At 42.2% G+C, this 27429-nt stretch overlaps 2 protein-coding genes across 2 annotated transcripts in view; one reads left to right on the top strand and one right to left on the bottom strand.

Moving 5' to 3' along the window:
* Positions 1 to 517: 517 nt before the first annotated feature.
* Positions 518 to 2071, bottom strand: LOC106568064 (uncharacterized). The gene is made up of 2 exons (XM_014138068.2): positions 1952 to 2071; positions 518 to 1562 (listed from the first exon to the last, which is right to left on the bottom strand). Exons 1-2 carry the CDS (start codon positions 2052 to 2054, stop codon positions 571 to 573), a joined length of 1095 nt encoding a protein of 364 aa, XP_013993543.2. The 5' UTR covers positions 2055 to 2071; the 3' UTR covers positions 518 to 570.
* Positions 2072 to 5682: 3611 nt separating this feature from the next.
* The window catches only part of LOC106595457 (protein EURL homolog), a 57542-nt gene continuing 35795 nt past the window's right edge, over positions 5683 to 27429 (top strand). The window contains exon 1 of the mRNA XM_045692227.1: positions 5683 to 5757. Coding sequence (XP_045548183.1) covers positions 5717 to 5757 — 41 coding nt within the window. The 5' untranslated portion in view covers positions 5683 to 5716. The remainder of the gene's footprint in view (positions 5758 to 27429) is intronic.

Below are 27429 nucleotides of genomic sequence, written 5' to 3'. Positions count from 1 at the left end.
GTGAGTTCTGTGTAATCAGAGGCTTTGGTGTGTGTGTGTGTGTGTGTGTTTGTGTGTGTCACCTGTTGCTGCGTGATCCTACAAAACCCTCAGTGGTGTGGAACCTCCGTTACTCAATCTGGGGAAGATTGAGTAATGGCAATCTTCCGCCTCACTTATCATGGCATTCTATTATGTTCCTTCACTGTACCCTTTCTACATACTTTACACAGTAGCGTGTTATTCAAGTACACTCCCTATATTTGCACTGTGCCACCCTTGTAGTGTTTGATGAATAAGTAAGTAGAGCATTTAAATGGATTTGACTCTTTATGCCTCTCATGGGAATAACACACACTGCTATGACTCATTGCTCTCTCTTAATGGCCCTCATCTCTACTTCATCTTTTGATTGTGTCAATGTGCAGAACATTTTCACACTCAAATATATAATCTAGAGTACTTGGTAGTTCAGTAATGAAGCAGTCATGAGTCTTTAGGATTTTTCAACAATCCATTTTTAATGATAATGCTTTTGTAATAAAAAAATAATGAATGAACATGAAAATAACGCTAAAAGATGTGGTTATTTCAGTTATCCATGTTGTTGTTGGCACTGCCCTCCTCTGTGTTGCTGCTGGACACATACTGTCCAAACAGCTGGAGGTCACACAGGCTGCCCAGGCTGTCTACCTCATAGAAGAACTCCATGCCAGACTCCCCTGCTGCGGCTATGCACACAGACCCCTCTGATCCCTGCGACTCCAGCAGGCGCTCCATACAGGCCTCTAGGTCTTCCTGGTCCAGGGAGTGATCCAGGGTGGAGGGACACTTACCTCTGCCTGAACCCTCTTGTGTGGGGCTGGACAACACTCCCTGTGGCACCAGAACACTCAGCCCAGCCTCAGCCTGCTGCCTGGGTTCATCCTCAGACTCACAGTGGAAAATCTTCATAGCCTCCTCCAGGGAGGTGACTGCAGGCAGGGAACTATCTCCTAACCCCTGCAGGGACAGGCTGGGGCAGGTGACCTGGGTCCGAGAGGCCTGGGAGACTCTTGCAGTCCTGAGGCTATAGCTCTGGAACTCGAACAGAGGGTGGTTGGAGCCTGCCTGGAAGGGACCTCCAAGCTGATGGTGAGGGGCCAGGTGAGTGCTGCTGTCTCCGGCCTGAGGGAGGAGGCCAGTGGGGGCTTGTTGGGGCTCTGTGGAAAAGATAGGGTACATCCTAGCATCCATGGGCCCTCCTGTGAGGTGTTGCCTGTAGGACCAGGGGACCCTAGCCTGGTAGGCCATCCTGCTTGACTCAGGCCTCCACTGTGTCACACGCTGGTCTTGGTGTAGCTGGTGTTGAGGCAGCCAGAGGAGCGCACTCTGCATGTACTGGGCAGACACCCGTTGGGTCTGGGTGGCAGAATGGGATAGGTAGCCTTGGGTCCTCCTTGTCCATGTCTGTGGGTAGTACACCTGGGCATGACTGTGGACCCATGACCCCTTGGGCTGCTGAGGCAACATGTATGGAGCCTGCATCTGCATGGAAGTGGTGCCCAGCATGGCTGAGGAGCTCATTTGTCTCGTGTCACACACTAGACAGAGATGAATATGGAATGTCAACAACCCACTGGGCAAAAACTGGTTGAATCAACGTTGTTTTGACGTCATTTCAACAAAAAATTCAATGTGATGACATTGAATCAACATGGAAAACTAATTAGTCATCACCAAAAGGGAATTTTGTCTTTTTTTCACCAAACTTGAACCTAAATCCAATAACATGGTGACCTTTTGTGTTGATTTCACAATGAATTCTCGTTAGTTGAGAACTCAACCAAATGTAAATCAAAACTAGATGATGAACTGACGTTTGAGCTGGGAAAGTTTCTCCCTGAATTTACGGCACGACATTTTGGTTACCAAGCAAGCTACTTTCACTTGAAAGACTACCAATTAAGTTCAAGAGATAGCTAGGTCTCACCTGGAGAGAAGTCACCAGTTATTCTGACAGGAAGAAGTTGGTCTTTCGTGGTTGGGAATTGAATCATGTCACTTTCTTTCAAGAGTAGATGGTGAATGATCATTTGGTTTTGTTGTAATTCAAGTGATTTCTGAACATTCTGTTTGGCATCATTCCTGAGGCAACGATGTTCTATGGATGAAGGCCCTTATGACATAAAAATATTCTGGTGGGAGAACTATATTGTTTTGTTGTGATTCAAATTATTTCTGAACATTCTGTCTGCTATTGTTCCTGTGGAAACCAAGTTCTATTGATCTTTTGACATTCTAAGATTCAAAATGTTTTTGACTATGGGTGTGTTTGTAAATTCTCTCTGGAGTGCCAGAGTGCGTTCAGAGTGCGCTCTGGGCTTTTGTAAATTCAGAGCATTTCGTGCTTGGAGCATTCAGAGCACACACTGGACGCTCTGGCCGAGGAGTAGGGTTGATCCGAATGTTCTGACCTCACAATGGCAGTCAAGCACCCAAGCTAACTGGCTAAAGTTGGCTAGCTTGCTAGCTTCTTCCAGACAGAAATGAGAGAGAACCTCACCGACCATTTTACTCGCCCTAGCAGAGCTGGTTTGGCTGTTTTCATGTTATCTAGAGCATTGGTGACTATAACATGCTGACTACCCCAGGCACGCTTGTGTGCCATCGCACGCATGTTGATTTTGTCCATCTGGACGCAATCAGGACACGCAGGTTGAAATATCAAAACGAACACTGAACCAACTATATTAATTTTGGGACAGGTCGAAACACATATGAAACATTCATTGACATTTAGCTAGCTAGCTTGCTGTTACTAGCTAATTTGTCCTAGGATATAAACACTAGGTTGTTATTTTACCTGAACTGTACAAGATCCCTGGATCTTTGTAGAATATCAACCCATTTTGAGTCACACAAAATCATGTGTTCTCTACTCTGACAATTAATTAACAGATAAAAGGGGAAACCTAGTTAGTTTCTAGTAGTCTCTCCTCCTTCAGTCTTCTTCTTCTGTGGTATATTGGCAATCGTGCAATTTAATGTGCATCTCACCACCTACTTTGCGGGATGGAAACAGGATTCCCAAAGATTTAACACAATACAAACAAACAAAATAAACTACCAAAAAATACATTCATAAACTAAATCAACTAACATTTCTGTAAAAATAAAAAATAAAACCGATCTGATCCCTACACAGGTTAAAGGGGAACCTAGGAGGGCTGGTCTTCCGGCGCAAGTACCCCTTGCAAGTCTTCAGAGGTAAAATGTTTCAGTCCCAAAACCTTTTCAGCCGCAGCCACAATAATGTCCCGTTTTTTAGACTTCTTTGAGACTTGTGCCATAGAGTTTATAACTGTGGCAATGAACAGCACAAAATCCACCTTTTTAACACAAAGGGTATCTTTTGACTGGCAGCAAACATTTACTACAGATTGGGGTGCGTCCACTACCATATCTTCACTCGTATCACTTGTTTTCTCAATTATTTTAATCGCCTCTGCATTGGAGATTAGATTGAGGTTAGAGCGGTCAATCTCCTTCACCCTTAGGGGGCACTCCAGGAACTCGGGATCATGATCCCCACCACAATTGCAACACCGTTGTCCTTCTGCACACCGTTCTTCAATATACTCTGTCTGCACACACTTGAAACATGGCCAAATCCTTTACAATTCTTACATTGCAATAGTTTGGGGACGATAGCTCTTACATGACTCTTTATCAAAAAACAACAGGACCGACAGACTTCTTATTTCTCTCCATTCACCCATCGGGTCAGACACCAGGCACCAACCACACCAGGAATTTTCTTCAGGTATTCAACCTGAACACCCGTCGTCACCCCTGAGATGACTCCTTTGACAGGTGCTCTACTCCGAAGTTTAAAACACCTTACTCAACAAACACATCCAAACAATAAGTGATTCATTATTATTCATACATGTACCCTCCACTTGAATTTTTAACAATTTCCATTTTGTTACAGTTTTCGTTACTACTGTTGTCCATTTAGAACATTCGTCTTCACCAACTTTGCTCGACACGCTGCTTGATTCAAACTCCACTTCTGCCATCTTTTTCCTGAACCGGAATTTCAATCAATTCAGTTCAATTCAAAGGGCTTTATTGGCATAGGAAATGTTTACATTGCCAAAGATAAACAAAAAAACAAACAGTAAATATTACATTCACAAAAGTTCCAGAGGAATATAGAAAATTCAAATGTCATATTACAGCTATATACAGTGTTGTAACGTTGTGCAAATAGTACAAAAGGGAAAATAAATCAACATAAATATGAGTTATATTTACAATGGAGGTTGTTCTTTACTGTTTGTATCATGACACTAGGCAAGACCCAAATGCAGACACAGGAGGCAGATGGTTGGAGTTTAAGATGTTTAATAAATCCAAAGGGAATTGGCAAGAGAATGGTCGTGGACAGGCAAAATGTCATAACCAGATCAGAGTCCAGGAGGTACAGAGTGGCAGGCAGGATCAAGGTCAGGGCAGGCAGAATGGTCAGGTAGGCAGGTACAGAGCCCAGAACAAGCAAGGGTCAAAACTGGGAGGACTAGAAAAAGGCGAAAAGGCAACGCAGGAAAACCACTGATAGGCTTGGACATACAAGACGAACTGGCATAGAGAGACAGGAAACACAGGGATCAATACACTGGGGAAAACAAGCGACACCTGGAGGGGGTGGAGACAATAACAAGGACAGGTTAAGCAGATCAGGGTGTGACAGTTTGCCCTTTTCTTGTGGCAACAGGTCACAAATATTGCTGCTGTGATTGCACACTGTGGTATTTCACCCAATAGATATGGGAGTTTATCAAAATTGGATTTGTTTTTTTAATTCTTTCTGTGTCTGTGTAATCTGGGGGAAATATTTGGCTCTAATATGGTCATACATTTGGTAGGAGGTTAAGAAGTGCAGCTCAGTTTCCACCTCATTTTGTGGGCAGTGTGCACATAGCCTGTCTTCTTTTGAGAGCAAGGTCTGCCTACGGCAGCCTCTCTCAATAGCAAGGCTATGTTCACTGAGTCTGTACATAGTCAAAACTTTCCATAATTTTGGGTCAGCCACAGTGGTCAGGTATTCTGCCACTGTCTGTTTAGGGCCAAATAACATTCTAGTTTGCTCTGTTGTTTTGTTAATTCTTTCCACTATGTCAAGTCATTATCTTTTTGTTTTCCCATGATTTGGTTGGGTCTAATTGTGTTGCTGTCCTGGGGCTCTGTGGGTCCTGTTTGTATTTGTGAACCGAGCCCCAGGACCAGCATGCTTAGAGAACTCTTCTCCAGGTTCATCTCTCTGTAGGTGATGGCTTTGTTAAAACTTGTTTGGGATAGGGGGCAGTATTTTCACGTCCGGATGAAAAGCGTGCCCAAAGTAAACTGCCTGCTACTCAGGCCCAGAAGCTAGGATATGCATATAATAGATTTGGATAGAAAACACTGAAGTTTCTAAAACTGTTAAGATAATGTCTGTGAGTAATACAGAACTTATTTGGCAGGCGAAACCCCGAGGACAAACCATCCAGGATTTTTCTGTTGTTGAGGTGACTCTGTTTTCCATTGGTTTTCTATGGGAACCTTGATTTCTGTGGCACTTGGTTGCAGTTCCTATTGCTTCCACGAGATGTCAACAGTTATTAGAAATTGGTTGATGTTTTTCTTTAGAGAAATGAAGAAGTATGGCTTTTCAGAACGAGGGTCCAGCCGAGTGGACTATACTGTTTTGATGCGCGCTCCAGGTCACACGCTTCACGTTGTTTTTATCCGGTATTGAACACAGTTTATCCCGTCTTAAATTTTATCGATTATTTACATTTTAAAATACCTAAAGTTGGATTAGGAAAGTTGTTTGAAATGTTTGGACAGCATTTACAGGTAACTTATTAGATATTTTGTAGTCATGCTGGGCGAGTTGGAACCGGTGTTTTTCTCAATCAAAGCGCCAAATAAATGAACATTTTGGAGATATAACGACAGAATTAATCGAACAAAAGGGCCATTTGTGATGTTTATGGGACATATTGGAGTGCCAACAGAAGAAGTTCTTCAAAGGTAAGGTATGAATTATATCGTTATTCCTGAGTTTTGTGTCGCGCCTAGCGGGTTGAAATGTGTTTGTTTGATGGGGTGCTGTCCTCAGATAATCACATGGTTTGCTTTCACCGTAAAGCCTTTTTGAAATCTGACATGGTGGCTAGATTAACAAGAAGTTAAGCTTTAATTTGGTGTATTGCACTTGTGAATATATGAAAGTTAAATATTAGTAATAATTTTGGGGGGGGATTTCGCGCTCTGCAGTTTCACCAGATGTTGTCGAAACGTTCCGCTAGCGGAACCCCTATCCCAAACAGGTTTTAAGGTATGGGAAACGCTTCCTTTTAGGTGGTTGTAGAATTTGACGGCTCATTTTTTTATTTGGTAATGACCGGGTATCAGCCTAATTCTGTTCTGCATGCTTTATTTGGTGTTTTACGTTGTACACTGATGATTTTTTGCAGAATTCTGCATGCAGAGTTTCAATTTGTTGTTTGTCCCATTTTGTGAATTAATGGTTGGTGAGCAGACCCCAGACCTCACAACCATAACGGGCAATGGGTTCTATAACTGATTAATGTATTATTAGCCAGATCCTAATATGTTGAATTTTATGTCCCTTTTGATGGCGTAGAACGTCCTTCTTGCCTTGTCTCTCAGATCTTTCATAGCTTTGTGGAAGTTACTTGTGGCGCTGATGTTTAGGCTGAGGTATGTATAGTTTTTGTGTACTCTAAGGCAACGGTGTCTAGATGGAATTTGTATTTGTAGCAACTAAACCTTTTTTGAAACAAAATTATTTTATTCTTACTGAGATTTACTGTCAGGGCCCAGGTCTGACAGAATCTGTGCAGAAGATTTAGGTGCTGCTGTAGGCCCTCCTTGGTTGGGGCAGAAGCACCAGGTCATCAGTAGACATTTGACTTCAGATTCTAGTAGGGTGAGGCTGGGTGCTGCAGGCTGTTCTAGTTCTAGTGCTCTCGCCAATCCATTTATATATATATATATACACACACACACACACACACACACACACACACACACACACACACACACACACACACACACACACACACACACACAGAGGGTGGGGCTCAAGCTGCATCCCTGTCTTGCCCCACAGCCCTGTGGATAGAAATGTGTGTTTTTTGCCAATTTTAACCGCACAGTTTGTGTACTTGAATTTTATAATGTTGTATGTTTTCCACCCAACACCGCTTTCATTCAATTTGTATAGCAGACCCTCATGCCAAGTAGAGTCACGCTTTTTTTAAATCAACAAAGCATGAGAAAACTTTGCTTTTGTTTTGGTTTGTTTGTCATTTCGGGTGTGCAGGGTGAATACGTGGTCTGTCGTATGGTAGCCAATTTGACATTTGATCAGTAAATTGTTTTCACTGAGGAAACGTACGAGTCTGCTGTTAATGATAATGCAGAGGATTTCCCCAAGGTTGCTGTTGACGCATATCCCACGGTAGTTATTGGGGTCAAATTTGTCTCCACTTTTGTGGATTGGGGTGATCAGTCCTTGGTTACAAATACTGGGGAAGATGTTAGAGCTGAGGATGATGTTAAAGATTTTAGGTCTAGCCAATTGGAATTTGTGGTCTGTATATTTTATCATTTAATTAAGGATACCATCAACACCACAGGCCTTTTGGGGTTGGAGAATCCAGTGGGTTCTGGTAGTCTTTTTAATAGTCGAGTCTAAGATTTGCATTTGATCATGTACAGTACCAGTCACATGTTTGGACATACCTACTCATTCAAGGGGTTTTCTTTATTGTTACTATTTTCTGCATTGTAGAATACTAGTGAAGACATCAAAACTATGAAATAACACAGGGAATCATGTAGTAACCAAAAAAGTGTTAAACAAATCAAAATATATTTTATTTTTGAGATTCTTCGAAGTAGCCACCCTTTGCCTTGATAACAGCTTTGCACACTCTTGTAATTCTCTCAAACAGCTTCACCTGGAATGCTTTTCCAACAGTCTTAAAGGAGTTCCCACATATGCTGAGCACTTGTTGGCTCCTTTTCCTTCACTCTGCGGCCCAACTCATCCCCAAACCATCGTAATTGGGTTGAGGTCAGGTGATTGTGGAGGACAGGTCATCTGATGTAGCACTCCATCACTCTCTTTCTTGGTCAAATAGCCCTTACACAGCCTGGAGGTGTGTTGGGTCATTGTCCTGTTGAAAAACAAATGATAGTCCCACTAAGTGCAAACCAGATGGGTTATCGCTGCAGAATGCTGTGGTAGCCATGCTGGTTAAGTGTTCCGTGAATTCTAAATAAATCCGTCAGTGTCACCGGCAAAGCACCATCACACCTCCTCCATGCTTCACGGTGGGAACCACACATGCGGCGATCATCCGTTCACCTACTCTAATTCTCACACAAAAAGCTCACATTTGGACTCATCAGACCAAAGGACAGATTTCCACCGGTCTGATGTCCATTGCTCGTGTTTCTTGACCCAAGCAAGTCTCTTCTTATTATTGGTGTCCTTTAGAAGTGGTTTCTTTACAGCAATTTGACAATGGAGGCCTGATTCATGCGATCTCCTCTGAACAGTTGATGTTGAGATGTGTCTGTTACTTGAACTCTAGCATTTATTTGGGCTGCAATTTCTGTTTTCTGGTAACTCTAATGAACCTATCCTGTGCAGCAGCGGTAACTCTGGGTCTTCCTTTCCTGTGGCGGTGCTCATGAGAGCCAGGTTCATCATAACGCTTGATGGTTTTTGAGATTGCACTTGAAGTTCAAGAAATGTTCTGGATTGACTGACCTTCATGTCTTAAAAAGTAATGATGGACTATCATTTCACTTTGCTTATTTGAGCTGTTCTTGCCATAATATGGTCTTGGCCTTTTACCAATTAGGGCTATCTTCTGTATACCAACCCAACCTTGTCACAACACAACTGATTGGCTCAAATGCATTAAGAAGGAAAGAAATTCCACAAACTAACTTTTAACAAGGCGCACTTGTTCATTGAAATGCATTCCAGGTGACTACCTCATAAAGCTGGTTGAGAGAACGCCAAGAGTGTGCAAAGCTGTCATCAAGGCAAAATGTGGCTACTTTGAAGAATCTAAAATATATAAAATATATTTTGATTTGTTTAACACTTTTTTGGTTACTACATGATTCCATATGTGTTATTTCATAGTTTTGATGTCTTCACATTCTACAATGTAGAAAATAGTAAAATTAAAGAAAACCCCTTGAATGAGTAGGTGTGTCCAAACCTTTGACTGGTACTGTATATGTTTTTTCTGTTTGTTCTTTGTTCTTTGTTATAGAACCAAAAAAGATTGGAGAAGTGGTATATCCATACATTTCCATACACAACTGTTTGTGTTGTTGTTGGTTTAGTGTGTTCCAATTTTCCCAGAAGTGGTTAGATTCTATGGACTCTTCAATTACATTGAGCTGATTTCTGATACACTGTACCTTATATTTCCATAGTATATTTCTGTATTGGTATTCTGGGTCTCTATGTTTTTGGTTGGATAGGTTTCTCAGTTTCTTTCTTAGATCTTTGCATTCTTCATCAAACCATTTGTCATTGTTGTTAATTTTCTTAGGTTGTCTGCTTGAAATGTTTTGATTTGATTGGGAAGCTGAGAGGTCAAATACAGTGCATTTGGAAAATAAGGTATTTCAGTTTTGTAAAAATGTCTAAACCTGTTTTCTGTTTATACTGTTTAGGTTTTCTACTGCCAAGTTTCCACCTTCACTATTACAGTGAAACATTTTGTCCAGGAAGTTGTATAAAAAGGACAGAATTTGTTGTTGCCTAATTGTTTTTTCATAGATTTCTACACTACTTTCCTTCCATCTATAGCATTTCTTAACATTATGCATTTCCTTTGGCTTTGATGCCTCATGATTGAGTATTGCTCTGTTCAAGTAGACTGTGATTTTGCTGTGATCTGATAGGAGTGTCAGTAGGCTGACTGTGAATGCTCTGAGAGACTCTGGGTTGAGGTCAGTGATAAAGTAATCTACAGTAGTGCTGCCAAAGGATGAGCTATAGGGTACCTACTGTAAGTCCCCTCGAAGTCTACCATTGACTATGTACAGACCCAGCATGTGACTGAGCTGCAGGAGTTGTGACCCGTTTTTGTTGGTTGTTGTGTCTTGGGGGGCATATTTGGGACAGAATGCTGTCACCTCCAGGTAGGTGTTTGTCCCCCTGTTTGCTGAGAGCGTCAGGTTTTTGTCCAGTTCTGTTATTTAGGTCGCCACTGACGAGTACATGTCCCTGGGCCTAGGATGGAGAAGCTGTCATCGTTAAAGTATGGGGATTCTATTGGGGGGGAGATATATGTAGGGCACATGAGGACATTTTTCTCTGATGTAAAATGTTCCTGTTTTGACTAATTCAATAGAGGTAGGTCTGCTCTATATCAAATTAGCATACCCCAGAGTCTCTTCCCTTTTTTCACACCTGGTAGTAGGGTGGATGGGACTACTAGCTCTCTGTAACCTAGAGGGCAACCGATGGGTCTGTCTACTCTGTACCATGTTTCTTGTAGGATGATCATGGCTGTATTTCCAATTTATGTGATGAAGTCTGGGTTCCTGCTGTTTAGGCCAAAGACAGGTGACCTCCGACCTTGTATATTCCAGGATGAGTTAGTAAAAGCTTTGTGTTCAATCAACCATGTGGGTATATGCTTCTAAAATCCAATGAGGAGATGGGAGCGGCTGGACTTGCAGTGCATTAAGCGTCAAAAATAGTTATTTTAGCGTATGGCTACAGTCTCGTTAACCCGCGCGAGCAGTTTAGATGAAATTATTGAATAACATGTATGTGTACATTTATTTCGCAACGCTCAGTCATGCAATGCAGCAGTGTGTTCAGCATGTAACTGTGCTGTTGGCAACAATTAAATTATGTTTTTTTTACTGACATTTACTGATGCAGGTCATATTCAACGGCTCTTACGTGTTTGCAAATTCCTCAGTTAATCTGCACTCTGGCACACAGACTAGAGTGCTCTGAAATCGCAGTAGAATTTACAAATGCACCCAATTAATCATATTGTAGCGACCTGCTTGGACAGTTATGTGCTTGCGTTCTGATGTTATTTTGTTGTGTGGTGATTAGGACACGTTCTCCATTTGCTCTGTATTTCGCAGAGAGCTTGATTGTAATAAGGGTTGTCTAAAGGAGACCAAAATGCGGAGTGTGAAGTGCTCATATTACTTTTAATGAAAACACTTTGCAAAGTAACAAAAATGACCAACACAGTCCCGTCAGGTACAAGACTAAAACGGAAAACAACCACCCACAAAACCCCATGAAAAACAGGCTGCCTAAGTATGGCTTCCAATCAGAGACAACGAAAAACACCTGCCTCTGATTGGAAACCATACCCGGCCACAACATAGAAAATACAACAGAACGACAATCTAGACAACCCACATAGAAAACAGAAAACCCAAAATACATAGACAAAAACACCCCCCTGTCACGCCCTGACCAATCTACTATGGAAAAATGACCTCATACTAAGGTCAGAAAGTGAATAACCCCCAACTGTATTTCATTGGAAACAAGACATTATTGTCTGCCTTCTCTGTGTGGTCATCTGACTAGCCCGGCCTTTTTCTGTTGGGGTCTGTCTCAAAAGTAATTAGTTCACCACCCTGAAATACACTGGTACAGGTTGTGCTCACCTGGATGCTACAACAGGGACTTTTTGTGATGAATGGAGTCACCTCAATGACAGGAGACTTATGATGTGTTCAAAACAACTGGGAAGTTGGAAAAATATGAGGTCAAATCATGATGTCAGTGACCTTGCTGTCGGAGCTCTAGAAAGAGGAATGAGTTCCCGAGTTAGAATTCCGAGTTGGATGACCATTCAAATTGTTTTTACCCAGTTGGAGTTCATTTTTTCCCGACTTCCCAGTTGTTTTGAACGCACTGAAATCGGAAGTCGGACATTTCCCAGTTCCCAGTTGTTTCAAACAAGGCAACAAGGCAAAGAGTCTAAAGGTTGAAATTACGCAAGCCTGTAGACTATTTGTCATATCAGACACTCTAGTCTGTAGTCAGTCTCACAACTGTAGCATTAGCCAAATAGACTGACCCGTTTTTAAAATAAAATAAACCAAATTGAAAGACTGATTAGAGAAGGAGATTGTCTGAAACAGTTGTAACATAACAGTAGCCTAACATATATTACACAATAGAGCTAAAACGATTCACATGTTCACTGAAATCTGAGGACTGTTTTGCTTTCGTTTTTTTGTAACCTGACAGAGCTTGTCTAACCAGATCTGAGCTGGTGTCTCTGAAGTTGTGAACAAGCAGCAACCTGTAGACAAGAGATCGCCTCGGGGTTAAGATGTTGGTGCACTGAGGCAGACATGATGATTTCATATAGATTAATGGCTGGATATGTAGACGCTAAAAGCACAGTGCTGAACTCATGGAAAGTTACTTATTGACTGAGTCGAGAGGCAGAGAGAGAAGGGGGCTAGTCAGTGGGTGTTATCACAGGCATGACCAGGATCATGTCCAGTGAATTGGAAAGCAAACCGTTTAATGGATATTATTTCTGTTGTGTCTAGATAATATAGATAACTATGTTACTGTGTATCTTATTATTGATGTGCCTATTTTCAATCTGTTCATTTTTTTCAACATCATTTACAGATTAAAATAGTACGCTTGCCTCTGTAGTTGTACGCCCGCATACAGTGCATGCCTGCATAAGTCATTTGAGTTGTTCATCCTCTTCCAATCCAAGTGCTTCTTCATAGTGAATGATATCCATTTCGGGATCTGGTTACATTTTTAAATAAATATCTGTTCCTAACTTTTTACCCCCTAAAGTGCAGAGAACCAAACTGTTCACCCCACCCCACCTGCTGGAGACCTTAAGAGATGTTGTTCAGGTTGTGTACCTGTAGCACTTTGTCTGGCCAGGAGGTGGCGCTGTTACCCTGTCTTTAAGACGTGTTGCCCATCATGTTTACACTGTGTTAATTGTGATGTTGATTTTTAGAGGACAAAGAGAATATTAGCATAGTGATACATTTGTTATGGTTCACAAGCTCCTCAATTACACCCGTCTACTGAAGCTACAGCTGTTTATTTGGTTTAGTAATAAAGCTAAAGGTGATGGCTACTGAAAAATCAATTCAATATAAATCAGATTTCTCTGATTTGAAAAGGGGAAGGCATGTTTCTGGTTTGATAAAGCAGAATCATTCAGACAAAAACAGCTCTTTATTCAGGTGCCAAATTGGAGGTGCTGTGTGTTGTGTCCATGATGCTGGCATGAGACGAAACACTAGAACAGGCTGGTACATGTCACGTATTAACGACCATTGTTAATTTGCACTGAAATAGATACAGAAGCAGGCTGCACAGAATCAAGATATATTGTTTTAGAGGACAAAGATGTTGGATTAAGGACATGTTATACCTGAAAAACACATACAGTGGGGGGAAAAAGTATTTGATCCCCTGCTGATTTTGTACGTTTGCCCACTGACAAAGAAATGATCAGTCTATAATTTTAATGGTAGGTTTATTTGAACAGTGAGAGACAGAATAACAACAAAAAATCCAGAAAAACGCATGTAAAAAATGTTCTAAAATGATTTGCATTTTAATGAGGGAAATAAGTATTTGACCCCCTCTCAATCAGAAAGATTTCTGGCTCCCATGTGTCTTTTATACAGGTAACGAGCTGAGATTAGGAGCACACTCTTAAAGGGAGTGCTCCTAACCGCAGCTTGTTACCTGTAAAAAAGACACCTGTCCACAGAAGCAATCAATCAATCAGATTCCAAACTCTCCACCATGGCCAAGACCAAAGAGCTCTCCAAGGATGTCAGGGACAAGATTGTATACCTACACAAGGCTGGAATGGGCTACAAGACCATCGCCAAGCAGCTTGGTGAGAAGGTGACAACAGTTGGTGCGATTATTCGCAAATGGAAGAAACACAAAAGAACTGTCAATATCCCTCGGCCTGGGGCTCCATGCAAGATCTCACCTCATAGGGTTGCAATAATGATCATGAGAACGGTGAGGAATCAGCCCAGAACTACACGGGAGAATCTTGTCAATGATCTCAAGGCAGCTGGGGACCATAGTCACCAAGAAAACAATTGGTAACACACTACGCCGTGAAGGACTGAAATCCTGCAGCGCCCGCAAGTTCCCCCTGCTCAAGAAAGCACATATACATGCCCATCTAAAGTTTGCCAATGAACATCTGAATGATTCAGAGGACAACGGGTGAAAGTGTTGTGGTCAGATGAGACCAAAATGGAGCTCTTTGGCATCAACTCAACTCGCCGTGTTTGGAGGAGAAGGAATGCTGCCTATGACCCCAAGAACACCATCTCCACTGTCAAACATGGAGGTGGAAACATTATGCTTTGGGGGTGTTTTTCTGCTAAGGGGACAGGACAACTTCACCGCATCATTTGACGGGGCCATGTACCGTCAAATCTTGGGTGAGAACCACCTTCCCTCAGCCAGGGCATTGAAAATGGGTCGTGGATGGATATTCCAGCATGACAATGACCCAAAACACACGGCCAAGGCAACAAAGGAGTGGCTCAAGAAGAAGCACATTAAGGTCCTGGAGTGGCCTAGCCAGTCTCCAGACCTTAATTCCATAGAAAATCTGTGGAGGGTGCTGAAGGTTCGAGTTGCCAAACGTCAGCCTCGAAACCTTAATGACTTGGAGAAGATCTGCAGAGGAGTGGGACAAAATCCCTCCTGAGATGTGTGCAAACCTGGTGGCCAACTACAAGAAACGTCTGACCCCTGTGATTGCCAACAAGTGTTTTGCCACCAAGTACTAAGTCATGTTTTGCAGAGGGGTCAAATACTTACTTCCCTCATTAAAATGCAAATAATTTTATAACATTTTTGACATGCGTTTTTCAGGATTTTTTTGTTGTTATTCTGTCTCTCACTGTTCAAATAAACCTACCATTAAAATTATAGCCTGATCATTTCTTTGTAAATGGGCAAACGTACAAAATCAGCAGGGGATCAAATACTTTTTTCCCTCACTGTATATGTGGACCATCAGAGGGCCTAATTAGTCATTAAGCCTCTTTCAAGATATGTTGCTGCCATATAATCATTGAGCAGCAGTGGATTCTGCATATAAAAGTCCATGTGTTTTGGTATTAGACTTGAGCAAATTTGTAAAATGAGGACTGTTTAGGAATACCCCCTCCTGAAGTAATTCCCTTTATATGGGCCAACTCATGGTGGCTGATGATAATGACACTGCAACTGCTGTGTGGCAATGGGGAAAACACTCAATGGTCAGTTTCCAATGGGGCCATAATAACCCTGATGGGGAGTAGTAGGTCATAAATATTGTCATGGCTTCATGGTCAGGATGAACAGAGATCACAAACGGCAGGGTGTAGTAGGGAGGCCTAACAGAGGAGGCCAGAGACATAATCACTCACTGCTTGTCAAGGGATCATAAATTCACAGCACCACTCCATAATAGGACAAAGGCCTCATTTATATACTGCTTCTCAGTCCCGGTCCTAAGCGGGATTTGTCTCACGGGAAAAAACATTTCAGTGGACCCCCTCTTAACAGTGGAGAGACACATTTTAAGAGTTAAAGCTAATTTCCTGCAATTCTACATATTTTTGCCATGACATGCCATTTTTGGTCTTAATTTAAGGTTCGGGTTAAGCATATTGTTAGCAGTGTGGTTAAGGTTAGGGTTTAAGTTAGGGTTAGGTTTCAAAATTGAATAAGATAAATTGTAGAAATGGGCAGGTTTAGCCATAATTGTGACTTTGTGGCTGGATTCAAGTAGAATGTAAATGCATATCTTTGTAGGGTGGTTAATGGAGATATTTGGAGAGGTTCGGTGAGATTTTGTTTACATACAAAGCTGCTCTTTTTCACCCTCACATAATCTGTAGCCTTGTCCCAGATGTGTGTGCTGTCTTGTCAACTCTTATGGACAGGGTGACAATTTATCACATAATCAGAATTACCTTTATTCGCCAAGTACATTTATACATACTCAGAATTTTACTTGGTGGTATGGTGCTGGTAGTGATAGACAACGTTTAGAGACAGAACACAGACAGCAGAGTTTAAACAAAGTTTACATACATTATATACAACTTGGTAGAGTGAGCATAGAGCTATAGAGAATGGGCAGGGGATATACAAATATACAAACAGTAGGTATACAGTTGATCTACAATGGATGTACAGAATCAGTATGAATATATCTAAATGCAGAGAGATGAACAGAGTGCAAATGTATAGTGCAGTTATTTTGTGAACAGTTCAGAGATGGCTTAATGTGTTGTGCAGCAGAGAGTGCATAGTCCTTTACTCTCTATCGGCCAGTTGGTGAGGGCCACAGCCCGGGGAAAGAAACTGTTCAAGTAGTGGGAAGTTTTGGTCCTGAACTGCCTGCCAGAGGATAATTTTCAGAAGAGGGGTTGACCGGGGATGGAGGGGTCAAATAGCCCTTACACAGCCTGTAGGTGTGTTTCGGGTCATTGTTTTGTTGAAAAACAAATGATAGTCCCGCTAAGTGCAAACCAGATGTGATGGCGTATCGCTGCAGAATGCGGTGGTAGCCATGCTGGTTAAGTGTGGCTTGAATTCTAAATAAATCAGTGTCATCAGAAAAGCACCATCACACCTCCTCCTCCATGCTTCATGGTGGGAACCACACATGCAGAGATCATCCGTTCACCTACTCTGCGTCTCACAAAGACACAGCGACACGACATACTCGGATACATATCCCGAAATAAATAAATGATCTCACTCCAATACATTTTTATAGAAAGTTAGCAAAAATAGATAATATCTTGTTACCACGGAAAGGAAAATAGTTGTCTATTTGTGGAAAAATTACCCTGATTAACTCTTTAGTCATATCGCAGTTTACATATTTGCTTTTGGTCTTAACTAACCTAGCAAACAGTTATTTAAATTATATGAGAAAAAAGATTCCATTTTATTTGGAATGGCAAGACAGACAAAATTAAACAAGCCTATTTATATAATGAATATGAATTCGGAGGGCAGAAATTATTCAATATTAAAGCCTTAGACCTCTCACTTCAGTCATACTGTCACGGTTGTCGTAGGAATGAGCGGACCAAAGTGCAGCGTGTGTGTCGTTCCACATTTTATTTATACTGTGAAACTATGCAATACATAAATAAACTGAATGACAAAACAACAAACCATGACGCAGAGGTGAAACATACACTACTCAAAATTATCTCCCACAAACCCAGGTAGAAAAAACCCTACTTAAGTATGATCTCCAATTAGAGACAATGAGGACCAGCTGCCTCTAATTGCAGATCATCCCAAACAAAACCAACATAGAAATACAAAACTAGAACATGAACATAGAAATACAAAACATAGAAAAACACCCCCTGTCACGCCCTGACCTACTCTACCATAGAAAATAACATCTTACTATGGTCAGGACGTGACAGTACCCCCCCCCCCCAAAGGTGCAGACTCCGACCGCACCTAAACAAAACAACAAAAAACACAAGAAAAGGGGGGTAGGGAGGGTGACAAGCATCTATGGCGGCTCTGGTGCAGTACCCAGAGGCGGCTCCGGTTCAGGGCGTAACCCCCACTCTGCCCGCTGATCCCTCTGCTTCAGTACCACCGGACCGTGGATCGTCGTCGGAGGAACCGGGCTGCAGGCCGCCTCCTGGGGGAACCGGGCTGCAGGCCGCCTCCTGGGGGAACCGGGCTGCAGGCCGCCTCCTGGGGGAACCGGGCTGCAGGCCGCCTCCTGGAGACTCCGGGCTGCAGGCCGCCTCAGGAGGTTCCGGGCTGCAGGCCGCCTCAGGAGGTTCCGGGCTGCAGGCCGCCTCAGGAGGTTCCGGGCTGCAGGCCGCCTCAGGAGGTTCCGGGCTGCAGGCCGCCTCAGGAGGTTCCGGGCTGCAGGCCGCCTCAGGAGGTTCCGGGCTGCAGGCCGCCTCAGGAGGTTCCGGGCTGCAGGCCGCCTCAGGAGGTTCCGGGCTGCAGGCCGCCTCAGGAGGTTCCGGGCTGCAGGCCGTCTCAGGAGGTTCCGGACCGGGGATCGTCGCTACAGGCTCCACGCCATGGATCACCACTGCAGGCTCCACACTATGGATCACCACTGGAGGCTTTGTGCCATGGATCATCACTGGAGGCTCCGGGCCATGGATTATCACTGGAGGCTTCGTGTCATGGATCATCTCTACAGGCTCCGGGCCATGGATCATCCCTACAGGTTTCTTGCCATGGATTATCCCTACAGGCTCCGGGCCATGGATCATCACTGGAGGCTTCGTACGTGGAACAGGAACAGGTCTCACCGGACTAGGGAACGTCGCTGGAGGCTCCGGACTGGGGAACGTCGCTGAGAGCTCTGGACTAGGGAACGTCGCTGGAGGCCAGGTGCGCAGAGCAGGCACAGGGTATACTGGGCCGTGGAGGCGCACTGGAGGTCTGTAACTTATGGCTGGCACAACCCGTCCTGGCTGGATGCTTACTTTAGTCCGGCAAGGGCGGTTCGCTGGCACAGGACGAACTGGGCTGTGCAGGCGCACTGGCGACACAGTGCGTAGAACAGGCGTAGGATATACTGTGCCTTGGAGGCGCACTGGAGGTCTGGAGCTTATGACTGGTACAACCCGTTCTGGTTGGATGCTCAACCTAGCTCGACAAATGTGGAGCGCGGGCACAGATCGCACCGGCCTGTGAATGCGCCCTGGTGACACAGTGCGCATCACCACATAACACGGTGCTTGCTTCATCACTCGCTCCCCACGGTAAGCACGGGGAGTTGGCTCAGGTCTCTGGCCAAGATAAAGCAAAGCAGTGTGACACAAACAACAACACAGAGTTACACATGGAATAAAGAAACGTACAGTCAATAACACAATAGAAAAGTATATATACAGTGTATGCAAATGAGGTAAGATTACAGAGGTAAGGCAATAAATAGGCCATAGTGGCGAAATAATTAGAATATAGCAATTAAACACTGGAGTGATAGATGTGCAGAAGATGAATGTGCAAGTAGAGATACTGGGGTGCAAAAGGAGCAAAACAAAATAATACAATATGAGGATGAGGTAGTTGGGTGGGCTATTTACAGATGGGCTATGTACAGGTGCAATGATCTGTAAGCTGCTCTGACAGCTGATGCTTTAAGTTAGTGAGGGAGATAGGAGTCTCCAGCTTCAGTGATTTTTGCAGTTCGTTCCAGTCATTGGCAGCAGAGAACTGGAAGGAAAGGTGGCCAAAGGAGGAATTGGCTTTGGGGGTGACCAGTGAAATATACCTGCTGGAGCGCGTGCTACGGGTGGGTGCTGTTATGGTGACCAGTGAGCTGAGATAAGGCGGGGCTTTACCTAGCAAAGACTTATAGATGACTTGGAGCCAGTAGGTTTGGCGACGAATATGAAGCGAGGGCCAGCCAACGAGAGCATACAGGTCGCAGTGGTGGTTAGTATATGGGGCTTTGGTGACAAACGGATGGCACTGTGATAGACTGCATCCAATTTGCTGAGTAGAGTGTTGGAGGCTATTTTGTAAATGACATCGCCAAAGTCAAGGATCGGTAGGATAGTCAGTTTTACGAGGGTATGTTTCGCGGCTTGTTTTTGGTCACAGGTCCAGGAATGGCTGAAGAATTGCAACATTTACCTGGAGCTAACTCTGCAAATAGCACTACTGGGTGATTTGAAAAGTCATAGTCAATCAATCAATAATATGATAATACTTTAAGCAAAAATTTTAATTTTTAATTTACAATCTGTAGAAATTATGAGAATAGAAAGGTTCAGAACTATTGTGAAACATTCAGCATATGGCAAATAGAAATCCAATATGGATGGTGTTAAGAGATAGATGGGAGGGGTTGGATGGAGCTGAAGGTTAGGAATAATAACAACTAATAACAACAAGCTAATGTACTGTGTCTATAAAACATATAGATTCAAAACTTTTGTGAAAGAAATAGATGGGAGAGATTAAGGTTAGAGGAAGGACAGGACTAAAAACAAACAAAATATAACTATTGTAAAATAAACTGTACCCGTAAAATATATATAGTATGTATAAGCTGGAAGTAGAAGCCGAAGCTTTGTTGTTCACTACTTTACTCCAATTAGGGGAGGGGTGGTAGGGTTAGAAAGTAATAAAGGAAAAAAAAATATATATATTTTGAAGGTGTTGTGCAGGCTGAAATTGGGGTTGAGAGTTACCCTTTAATGACAATTTTTTGGAACGAAAAACGATTTTATTTATAGGTCATATTTCATAGACATCTGTAAAAACTGGAATGTTACTTTAAAGGTTGACTTTGGGCCAAAATGCTAAAATAACAGCTTTAAACTGATCAATGCATCATCATACCAGGTAATTTAATGCATAAAGAAAACTGATGAATAAGATACTTGGCAACAGAAGTTAAATTTCTTACCGATCTCTACAGCTTCAGTCCAAAAACAAATCCTTAGAAATTATATCAACACATACTGGACGAAATACTGGCTAGCTACAAGTGGATAGCTTTGCTAATGAACTAGCTACATCGGTCGCAGCGCGCATGACCAGAATGACACAACGATGAACCACCAAATGCACACACAAGAGGAGGAGCCAAAGTCGACAGTTAAAGCTAATTTCCTGCAATTCTACACATTTTGCCATTGCTCATTATAATAAAAGTTACATTTTAAAAAATTAAAATATGGCGTGTTAATTAATATGCTATCTGGGGAGCCCCGATGAATCAACCTGTTCTAAATATTGGGGAGGACTAGGGCTGTTGAGGTGACTGTATTCCCGCCACACCGGCAGTCATTAGTCATGACCACAGTGAAATTCCATGTGACCGTTTAGTCATGGTAACTATGCTTCTCCAAGCTCTGATGCTGCTGATGGTCATTAGTAGCCTACCAAACATGCTAACTGCCTGGTTGGTACTCAGCACTCTATTGTCCCACTAATCACTCTGACATCAATGCAAATGTAATCAAAAATCAAACACTTCATGAGAGCCAATGAGCTCATGTTGCACAACATTTCTATAGGCTATACAATTGCGTGAGAAAACAGAGTTTTCATGGCCTCTATTAAAAAGAAGAGGATCCCATCAGCTTTCTATAAGCTAGGGCTACTAAACTGATTTCTCAACTTTCCTAATATTAAGCACATTACTTCTCTTTACAACAGGAGTATAGCCTACCTGGCTGGCATGGAAATGAACCACGAGAAAAGCGTCCTCCATTCGCTATTTAAGTGCAACATTTACATATATTTTTTCCCCAGCCAGTTTCGAGACAGGTGCATGATAATGGTCCATTCTATATAAATAAAAAATTCACACATAGAGTATTTAGTATATGTAAAGACAAGATTAAATCAAGAAAAGTCTGATGGGTGACAATATTAGCCTATCACTTGTGAATTATATATGATCACTTGTGAATGATGCCCAGCTTACAGTGGGGGAAAAAAGTATTTGATCCCCTGCTGATTTTGTACGTTTGCCCACTGATAAAGAAATGATCAGTCTGTCATTTTAATGGTAGGTTTATTTGAACAGTGAGAGACAGAATAACAACAACAAAAATCCAGAAAAACACATGTCAGAAATGTGCATTTTAATGAGGGAAATAAGTATTTGACCCCCTCTCAATCAGAAAGATTTCTGGCTCCAAGGTGTCTTTTATACAGGTAACGAGCTGAGATTAGGAGCACACTCTTAAAGGGAGTGCTCCTAACTGCAGCTTGTTACCTGTATAAAAGACACCTGTCCACAGAAGCAATCAATCAATCAGATTCCAAACTCTCCACCATGGCCAAGACCAAAGAGCTCTCCAAGGATGTCAGGGACAAGATTGTAGACCTACACAAGGCTGGAATGGGCTACAAGACCATCGCCAAGCAGCTTGGTGAGAAGGTGACAACATTTGGTGCGATTATTCGCAAATGGAAGAAACACAAAAGAACTGTCAATATCCCTCGGCCTGGGGCTCCATGCAAGATCTCACCTCGTGGGGTTGCAATGATCATGAGAACGGTGAGGAATCAGCCCAGAACTACACGGGAGGATCTTGTCAATGATCTCAAGGCAGCTGGGACCATAGTCACCAAGAAAACAATTGGTAACACACTACGCCGTGAAGGACTGAAATCCTGCAGCGCCCGCAAGGTCCCCCTGCTCAAGAATACATATACATGCCCATCTAAAGTTTGCCAATGAACATCTGAACGATTCAGAGGACAACTGGTGAAAGTGTTGTGGTCAGATGAGACCAAAATGGAGCTCTTTGGCATCAACTCAACTCGCCGTGTTTGGAGGAGGAGGAATGCTGCCTATGACCCCAAGAACACCATCTCCACCGTCAGTTGGTAGAGCATGGTGTTTGCAACGCCAGGGTTGTGGGTTCGTTTCCCACGGGGGACCAGTACAGAGAAAAAAATGTATGAAATGTATGCATTCACTACTGTAAGTCGCTCTGGATAAGAGCGTCTGCTAAATGACTAAAATGTAAATGTAAAATGTCAAACATGGAGGTGGAAACATTATGCTTTGGGGGTGTTTTTCTGCTAAGGGGACAGGACAACTTCACCGCATCATTTGACGGGGCCATGTACCGTCAAATCTTGGGTGAGAACCTCCTTCCCTTAGCCAGGGCATTGAAAATGGGTCGTGGATGGGTATTCCAGCATGACAATGACCCAAAACACACGGCCAAGGCAACAAAGGAGTGGCTCAAGAAGAAGCACATTAAGGTCCTGGAGTGGCCTAGCCAGTCTCCAGACCTTAATTCCATAGAAAATCTGTGGAGGGAGCTGAAGGTTCGAGTTGCCAAACGTCAGCCTGAAAACCTTAATGACTTGGAGAAGATCTGCAAAGAGGAGTGGGACAAAATCCCTCCTGAGATGTGTGCAAACCTGGTGGCCAACTACAAGAAGCGTCTGACCTCGGTGATTGCCAACAAGGGTTTTGCCACCAAGTACTAAGTCATGTTTTGCAGAGGGGTCAAATACTTATTTCCCTCATTAAAATGCAAATAATTTGATAACATTTTTGACATGCGTTTTTCTGGATTTTTGTTGTTGTTATTCTGTCTCTCACTGTTCAAATAAACCTACCATTAAAATTATAGACTGATCATTTCTTTGTAAGTGGGCAAACGTACAAAATCAGCAGGGGATCAAATACTTTTTCCCCCCCACTGTATGTGTAGTAAGGCAAGAAACAGCACATTTCAAATCATAGTCGCACAGCTAATGTAGCCTAGCCGAGGTTTGTATAACTAAACTAAAGTGGCCAAATAACTTCTTAAAATTCAGCACATTAATCCGCTTTACAACCGGTGTAGAGAGTAACTGGCATACATAGGAGGTGTGTGAGTTTCACATTTAGGGAACAGAATTTTCACTATAAAAATGCACCTTTATAATAAAGCATTGCACGCATAATCACATTTGTGGTTCCTTTTGAGAAACGTGCTTTCCCGCTAATTGATTGCATTTTGGAACATTCGCGCTTACTGTTGTGTGTGCAATGCTGCACTTATAATGTGAAGAAATAGCCTAATAGTTTATCAACATTTTAAGCTAAACGTTCTGATCTATTGCATCAGCCTCATTGCTTTTAAAAGTTTTTTTTATGCTAGTGGTTATATTAATTTGGGATCTATCGCATCCCACAACAGTCCCAAACTATGTTTGGAAAATGTGTTTCTCGCACAGAAGGACAAGTAGACCAATAGAATAGGTCAACTTTTGTAATTTGGGGGATGGTAGATTGACATAGGCTAGTGCTTTTGCTGTTTGTTAGGCCTACTCATCTTGTTTGCTGATGAAAAGTAAATGTGAACAGTTTTTCCAACATCTTCAATATGCCCCTCAGAATTCGATGAGAAGGATGCGCAGTTGCATCCCCGATGTGTCTGTCTTCAGTTGTAGCCTACTTCGGAGCTGAATTGTGAGAAGGGCCCGATCACATGATGGGCTTTGGCTAATAAGAATTGAGATATCCGAGAGAGCCATGTGAGTGAGAGGTGCTTCGGAGCAAGCAGCCGGGAGAAGGGAATTATAATTATTATATTCAGCCCAAGGGCACAACAGCCACTGACCGCAAAAGGCAAGGATTATTTTAGGGGCATTACGGCCACAAAAGGGGGATGCCGGTGGGAAATTTGAGACATTATCAAGTGCTTGTCAAATCGTGAATGAGAGACTGATGAAGTGTGTGCAGCCTGCGCAAAAAAACATTGCCAAGTTCATGCCTTTCATGCAACTTTTTCAAATCATAATTAGTCACATCATGCAGCCTTAGAATGTATTGAAAATCAAAACATTGAGCACAGCGTTTGTATCACAACTAAAGTTGCATAAATATCTCTAAATTAAGCATATAAGAGGACTTGTTTCTTTGTTAACCGCTCAACACAGAATAGCTGCATGTGCACACGCCCCCTCAGAAATCGTTTGGAGAAAATATCCTTTATATTTTATTCAGCTATGTTCAATTGTATTCCTTATACTATAAAATAATATAAAATAATGCCATGGAATTCTAATCAAATCTTGTCTGCTAAATGAACCTGTGTAGCCCACAGCCATATGGCATAGCCAGATCAGGGCCTAACATAAGGACAACTCAGAGTATGCTATTGTGTTCTTCAGAATACATTTTTTTCATATCATGTTTCTTTAGACCTGTCTAAAATATATAATAGATTTATTGTGATGGTGTAGGCTATATTAAATTGATTTATTAGACTTTTTAAAATGTAGATGTTCCAATGGTCTGTATCAGTGGATTGTTGGCTATGCATTGAAGCCAGGAGATGCTAATATGTTTATGTTAATTAACAGTCAATTACCATGAGACCGGCAGTAATTTGCTTGACAATCATCGGCTGACAAAATGTCATGACCACCACAGCCCTAGGGGGGACATGTCCCCCCATCCCTAAGGTGTAAGAGTGGAGGTGAGAGCAAGAATCCTTGAGAAGCCCTGGTGCTGAGGGATAAAGAATCTAAAGGGTGTTTTCCCAGCTTCACGTGTTGCATCCTGTTGATTAGGAAGTTAGTGATCCACTGGCAGATGGAGCTGGACACGTACAGCTGGGAAAGTTTGTCTTGTAGCAGTTCTGGGATGATGTTATTGAACGCAGAGCTAAAGTCCACAAACAATATCCTTGCATCTGTCTTTGGGTTATTGGGGAGTTGACAAGACAGCACAAAAAAACAATCTGTGACCAGGCTACATCATCTGCAAATGACAGAGAATTTCTAGTGTTTTCAGGTCAGGTCCGTAACCGACTGCGCCAGACAACTGTCTTTTTGTGATGCGAAGTCCTCTGGCTCTGGGTCCTGTCTCTTTCAAAATGACTATTTTTTTATTTTACCTTTATTTAACTAGGCAAGTCAGTTAAGAACAAATTCTTATTTTCAATGACAGCCTAGGAACAGTGGGTTAACTGCCTTGTTCAGGGGCAGAACGACAGACTTTTACATTGTCAGCTTGGGGATTCAATCTTGCAACCTTTCGGTTACAAGTCCAAAACTCTAACCACTAGGCTACTTGCCACCCCACCTGCAAGCTTCAACAGAATATGACAGGTAGACTACATGGCTGATCCTGTTACAATTAATGAGCACAGACCAGACACACATGCATGCATGCATGCATGCACATAGGGGAAGAGTGTTTTAATTTTATTTTTTAATTAACCTTTATTTAACTAGGCAAGTCAGTTAAGAACAAATTCTTATTTACAATGACGGCCTACCACGGCCAAACCCTAACCCAGACGACCCTGGGCCAATTGTGCGCCGCCCTATGGGACTCCCAAGTTGAGCTAAAGGGGTAAGTTGTTTTTAGGAAACCATACCAAATTAATAATGACCTAAATATTTAGGAAGAGGTCATCATTTCATGGAGTCTGTCAAGGAAGAAACCACATGGAAAAAGTAGTAAGTTAGGTTAAAAAAAATTATTTTCACCAAGTCAAATGAATTTGTGTTAGAGGATTCATGATGCTTGTATCTAAACCAAAGTATATCATTTTAAGGTTATTCTATAAATAAATTGGGGTTTCTATAAGCTTCAATATGAGGTCCTAAACCTAGCATGAAAGTGCATCCTTGTAGCTGTGTGGGCTAATATAGTCAAAATGTTTGCTTGGGTAAGTTGAGCCAATGGCAAGTTGAGCAAATTGAAGTGCTTTCTTCCCAGGTGTAATGCAAGGCATTATCTCTGGGATATGAGGTAACAACAGGGCCAAGTATTTGTTAGGTGTTAAGTCTGTGTTGAAAAATACTTAAAATTATTAAAAGACAAAAAAGCGATTGTGATTGTGTTTAGAAATAAAGATAAATATGGTTTTAAGAATGTAGTGGTCATATTTCATTCAGTACAGAAATGTGTACACGGCTTAACTTACCCTGTCCCGCGGCTCAATTTACCCCATATCCAGGGTAAGTTGTGCCAAGAGACCACTTTTTAGGACAAGCTGTTTTCTTAACTGTAATGTTTACATTAATTCTGATTATTTCCAGGGATACACAACATCCTAAAATATATGTAGATACTGTATCTCAATTCAAAGACTCTTCATTCAAAGTCTCAATCATGGACACTCTTACTGACAGTTGTGGCTGCTTTGCATGATGTATTGTTGTTTCTAGCTTCTGGCCCTTTGTGCTGTTGTCTGTGCCCAATAATGTTTGTACCCTGTTTTGTGCTGCTACTATGTTGTGCTGCTGCCATGTTGTGTTGCTACCATGCTGTGTTGTCATGTGTTGCTGCCATGCTATGTTGTCTTAGGTCTCGCTTTATGTAGTGTTGTCTCTCTTGTCATTATGTGTGCTTTGTCCTATTTTTGTATTTATTTGTAATCCCAACCCCCGTCCCCGCAGTCATTGTAAATAAGAATTTGTTCTTAACTGACTTGCCAAGTTAAATAAAATAAAAAATCTTTGTTAGAAATAATACTATATTTCCCTCAATGGAGTGATGCTGAATGTAAAAATTCTTAATTTACCACACTCTCCCCTACAGTATAATTCTAGCATAGAATAGGTGTCATTGTTCGAAAGGAGTTATTATGTATCCTCGTTGACAATAATGGGAATCCACCATAGGCAGTTCCTTTCATGAAAGGAATCCCCACGTGTGACTTCATGTGAAACGAAAATGAAAGGGGTGTTGGATAGTCCGGTCGTTGATAGATCAGTTTCTCTTCTCATATTTTAGCTCTCTTCGTTATTAAAATCTGAATACCAAATTATAGTGTAAACATTTCCCCTATGTAATCATATTAGGTCATACGTGTAGCTATTGTTCGAACAATTTTCCTCTATTCTGTTGACGA

The sequence above is a fragment of the Salmo salar genome, chromosome ssa13, assembly GCF_905237065.1.
Source record: "Salmo salar chromosome ssa13, Ssal_v3.1, whole genome shotgun sequence".
NCBI lineage: Eukaryota > Metazoa > Chordata > Actinopteri > Salmoniformes > Salmonidae > Salmo > Salmo salar.
The sequence above is the reverse complement of the archived record's forward strand: the minus strand, read 5'-3'. Positions and strand labels throughout refer to the sequence as shown.

Coding starts and splice junctions, on each gene's coding strand:
- LOC106568064 (XM_014138068.2), bottom strand. CDS start 2,054: ATGATCATTCACCATCTACTCTTGAAAGAAAGTGACATGATTCAATTC. Junction 1,563..1,951: donor AACTGGTGACTTCTCTCCAG/GTGAGACCTAGC, acceptor ATCTCTGTCTAG/TGTGTGACACGAGACAAATG.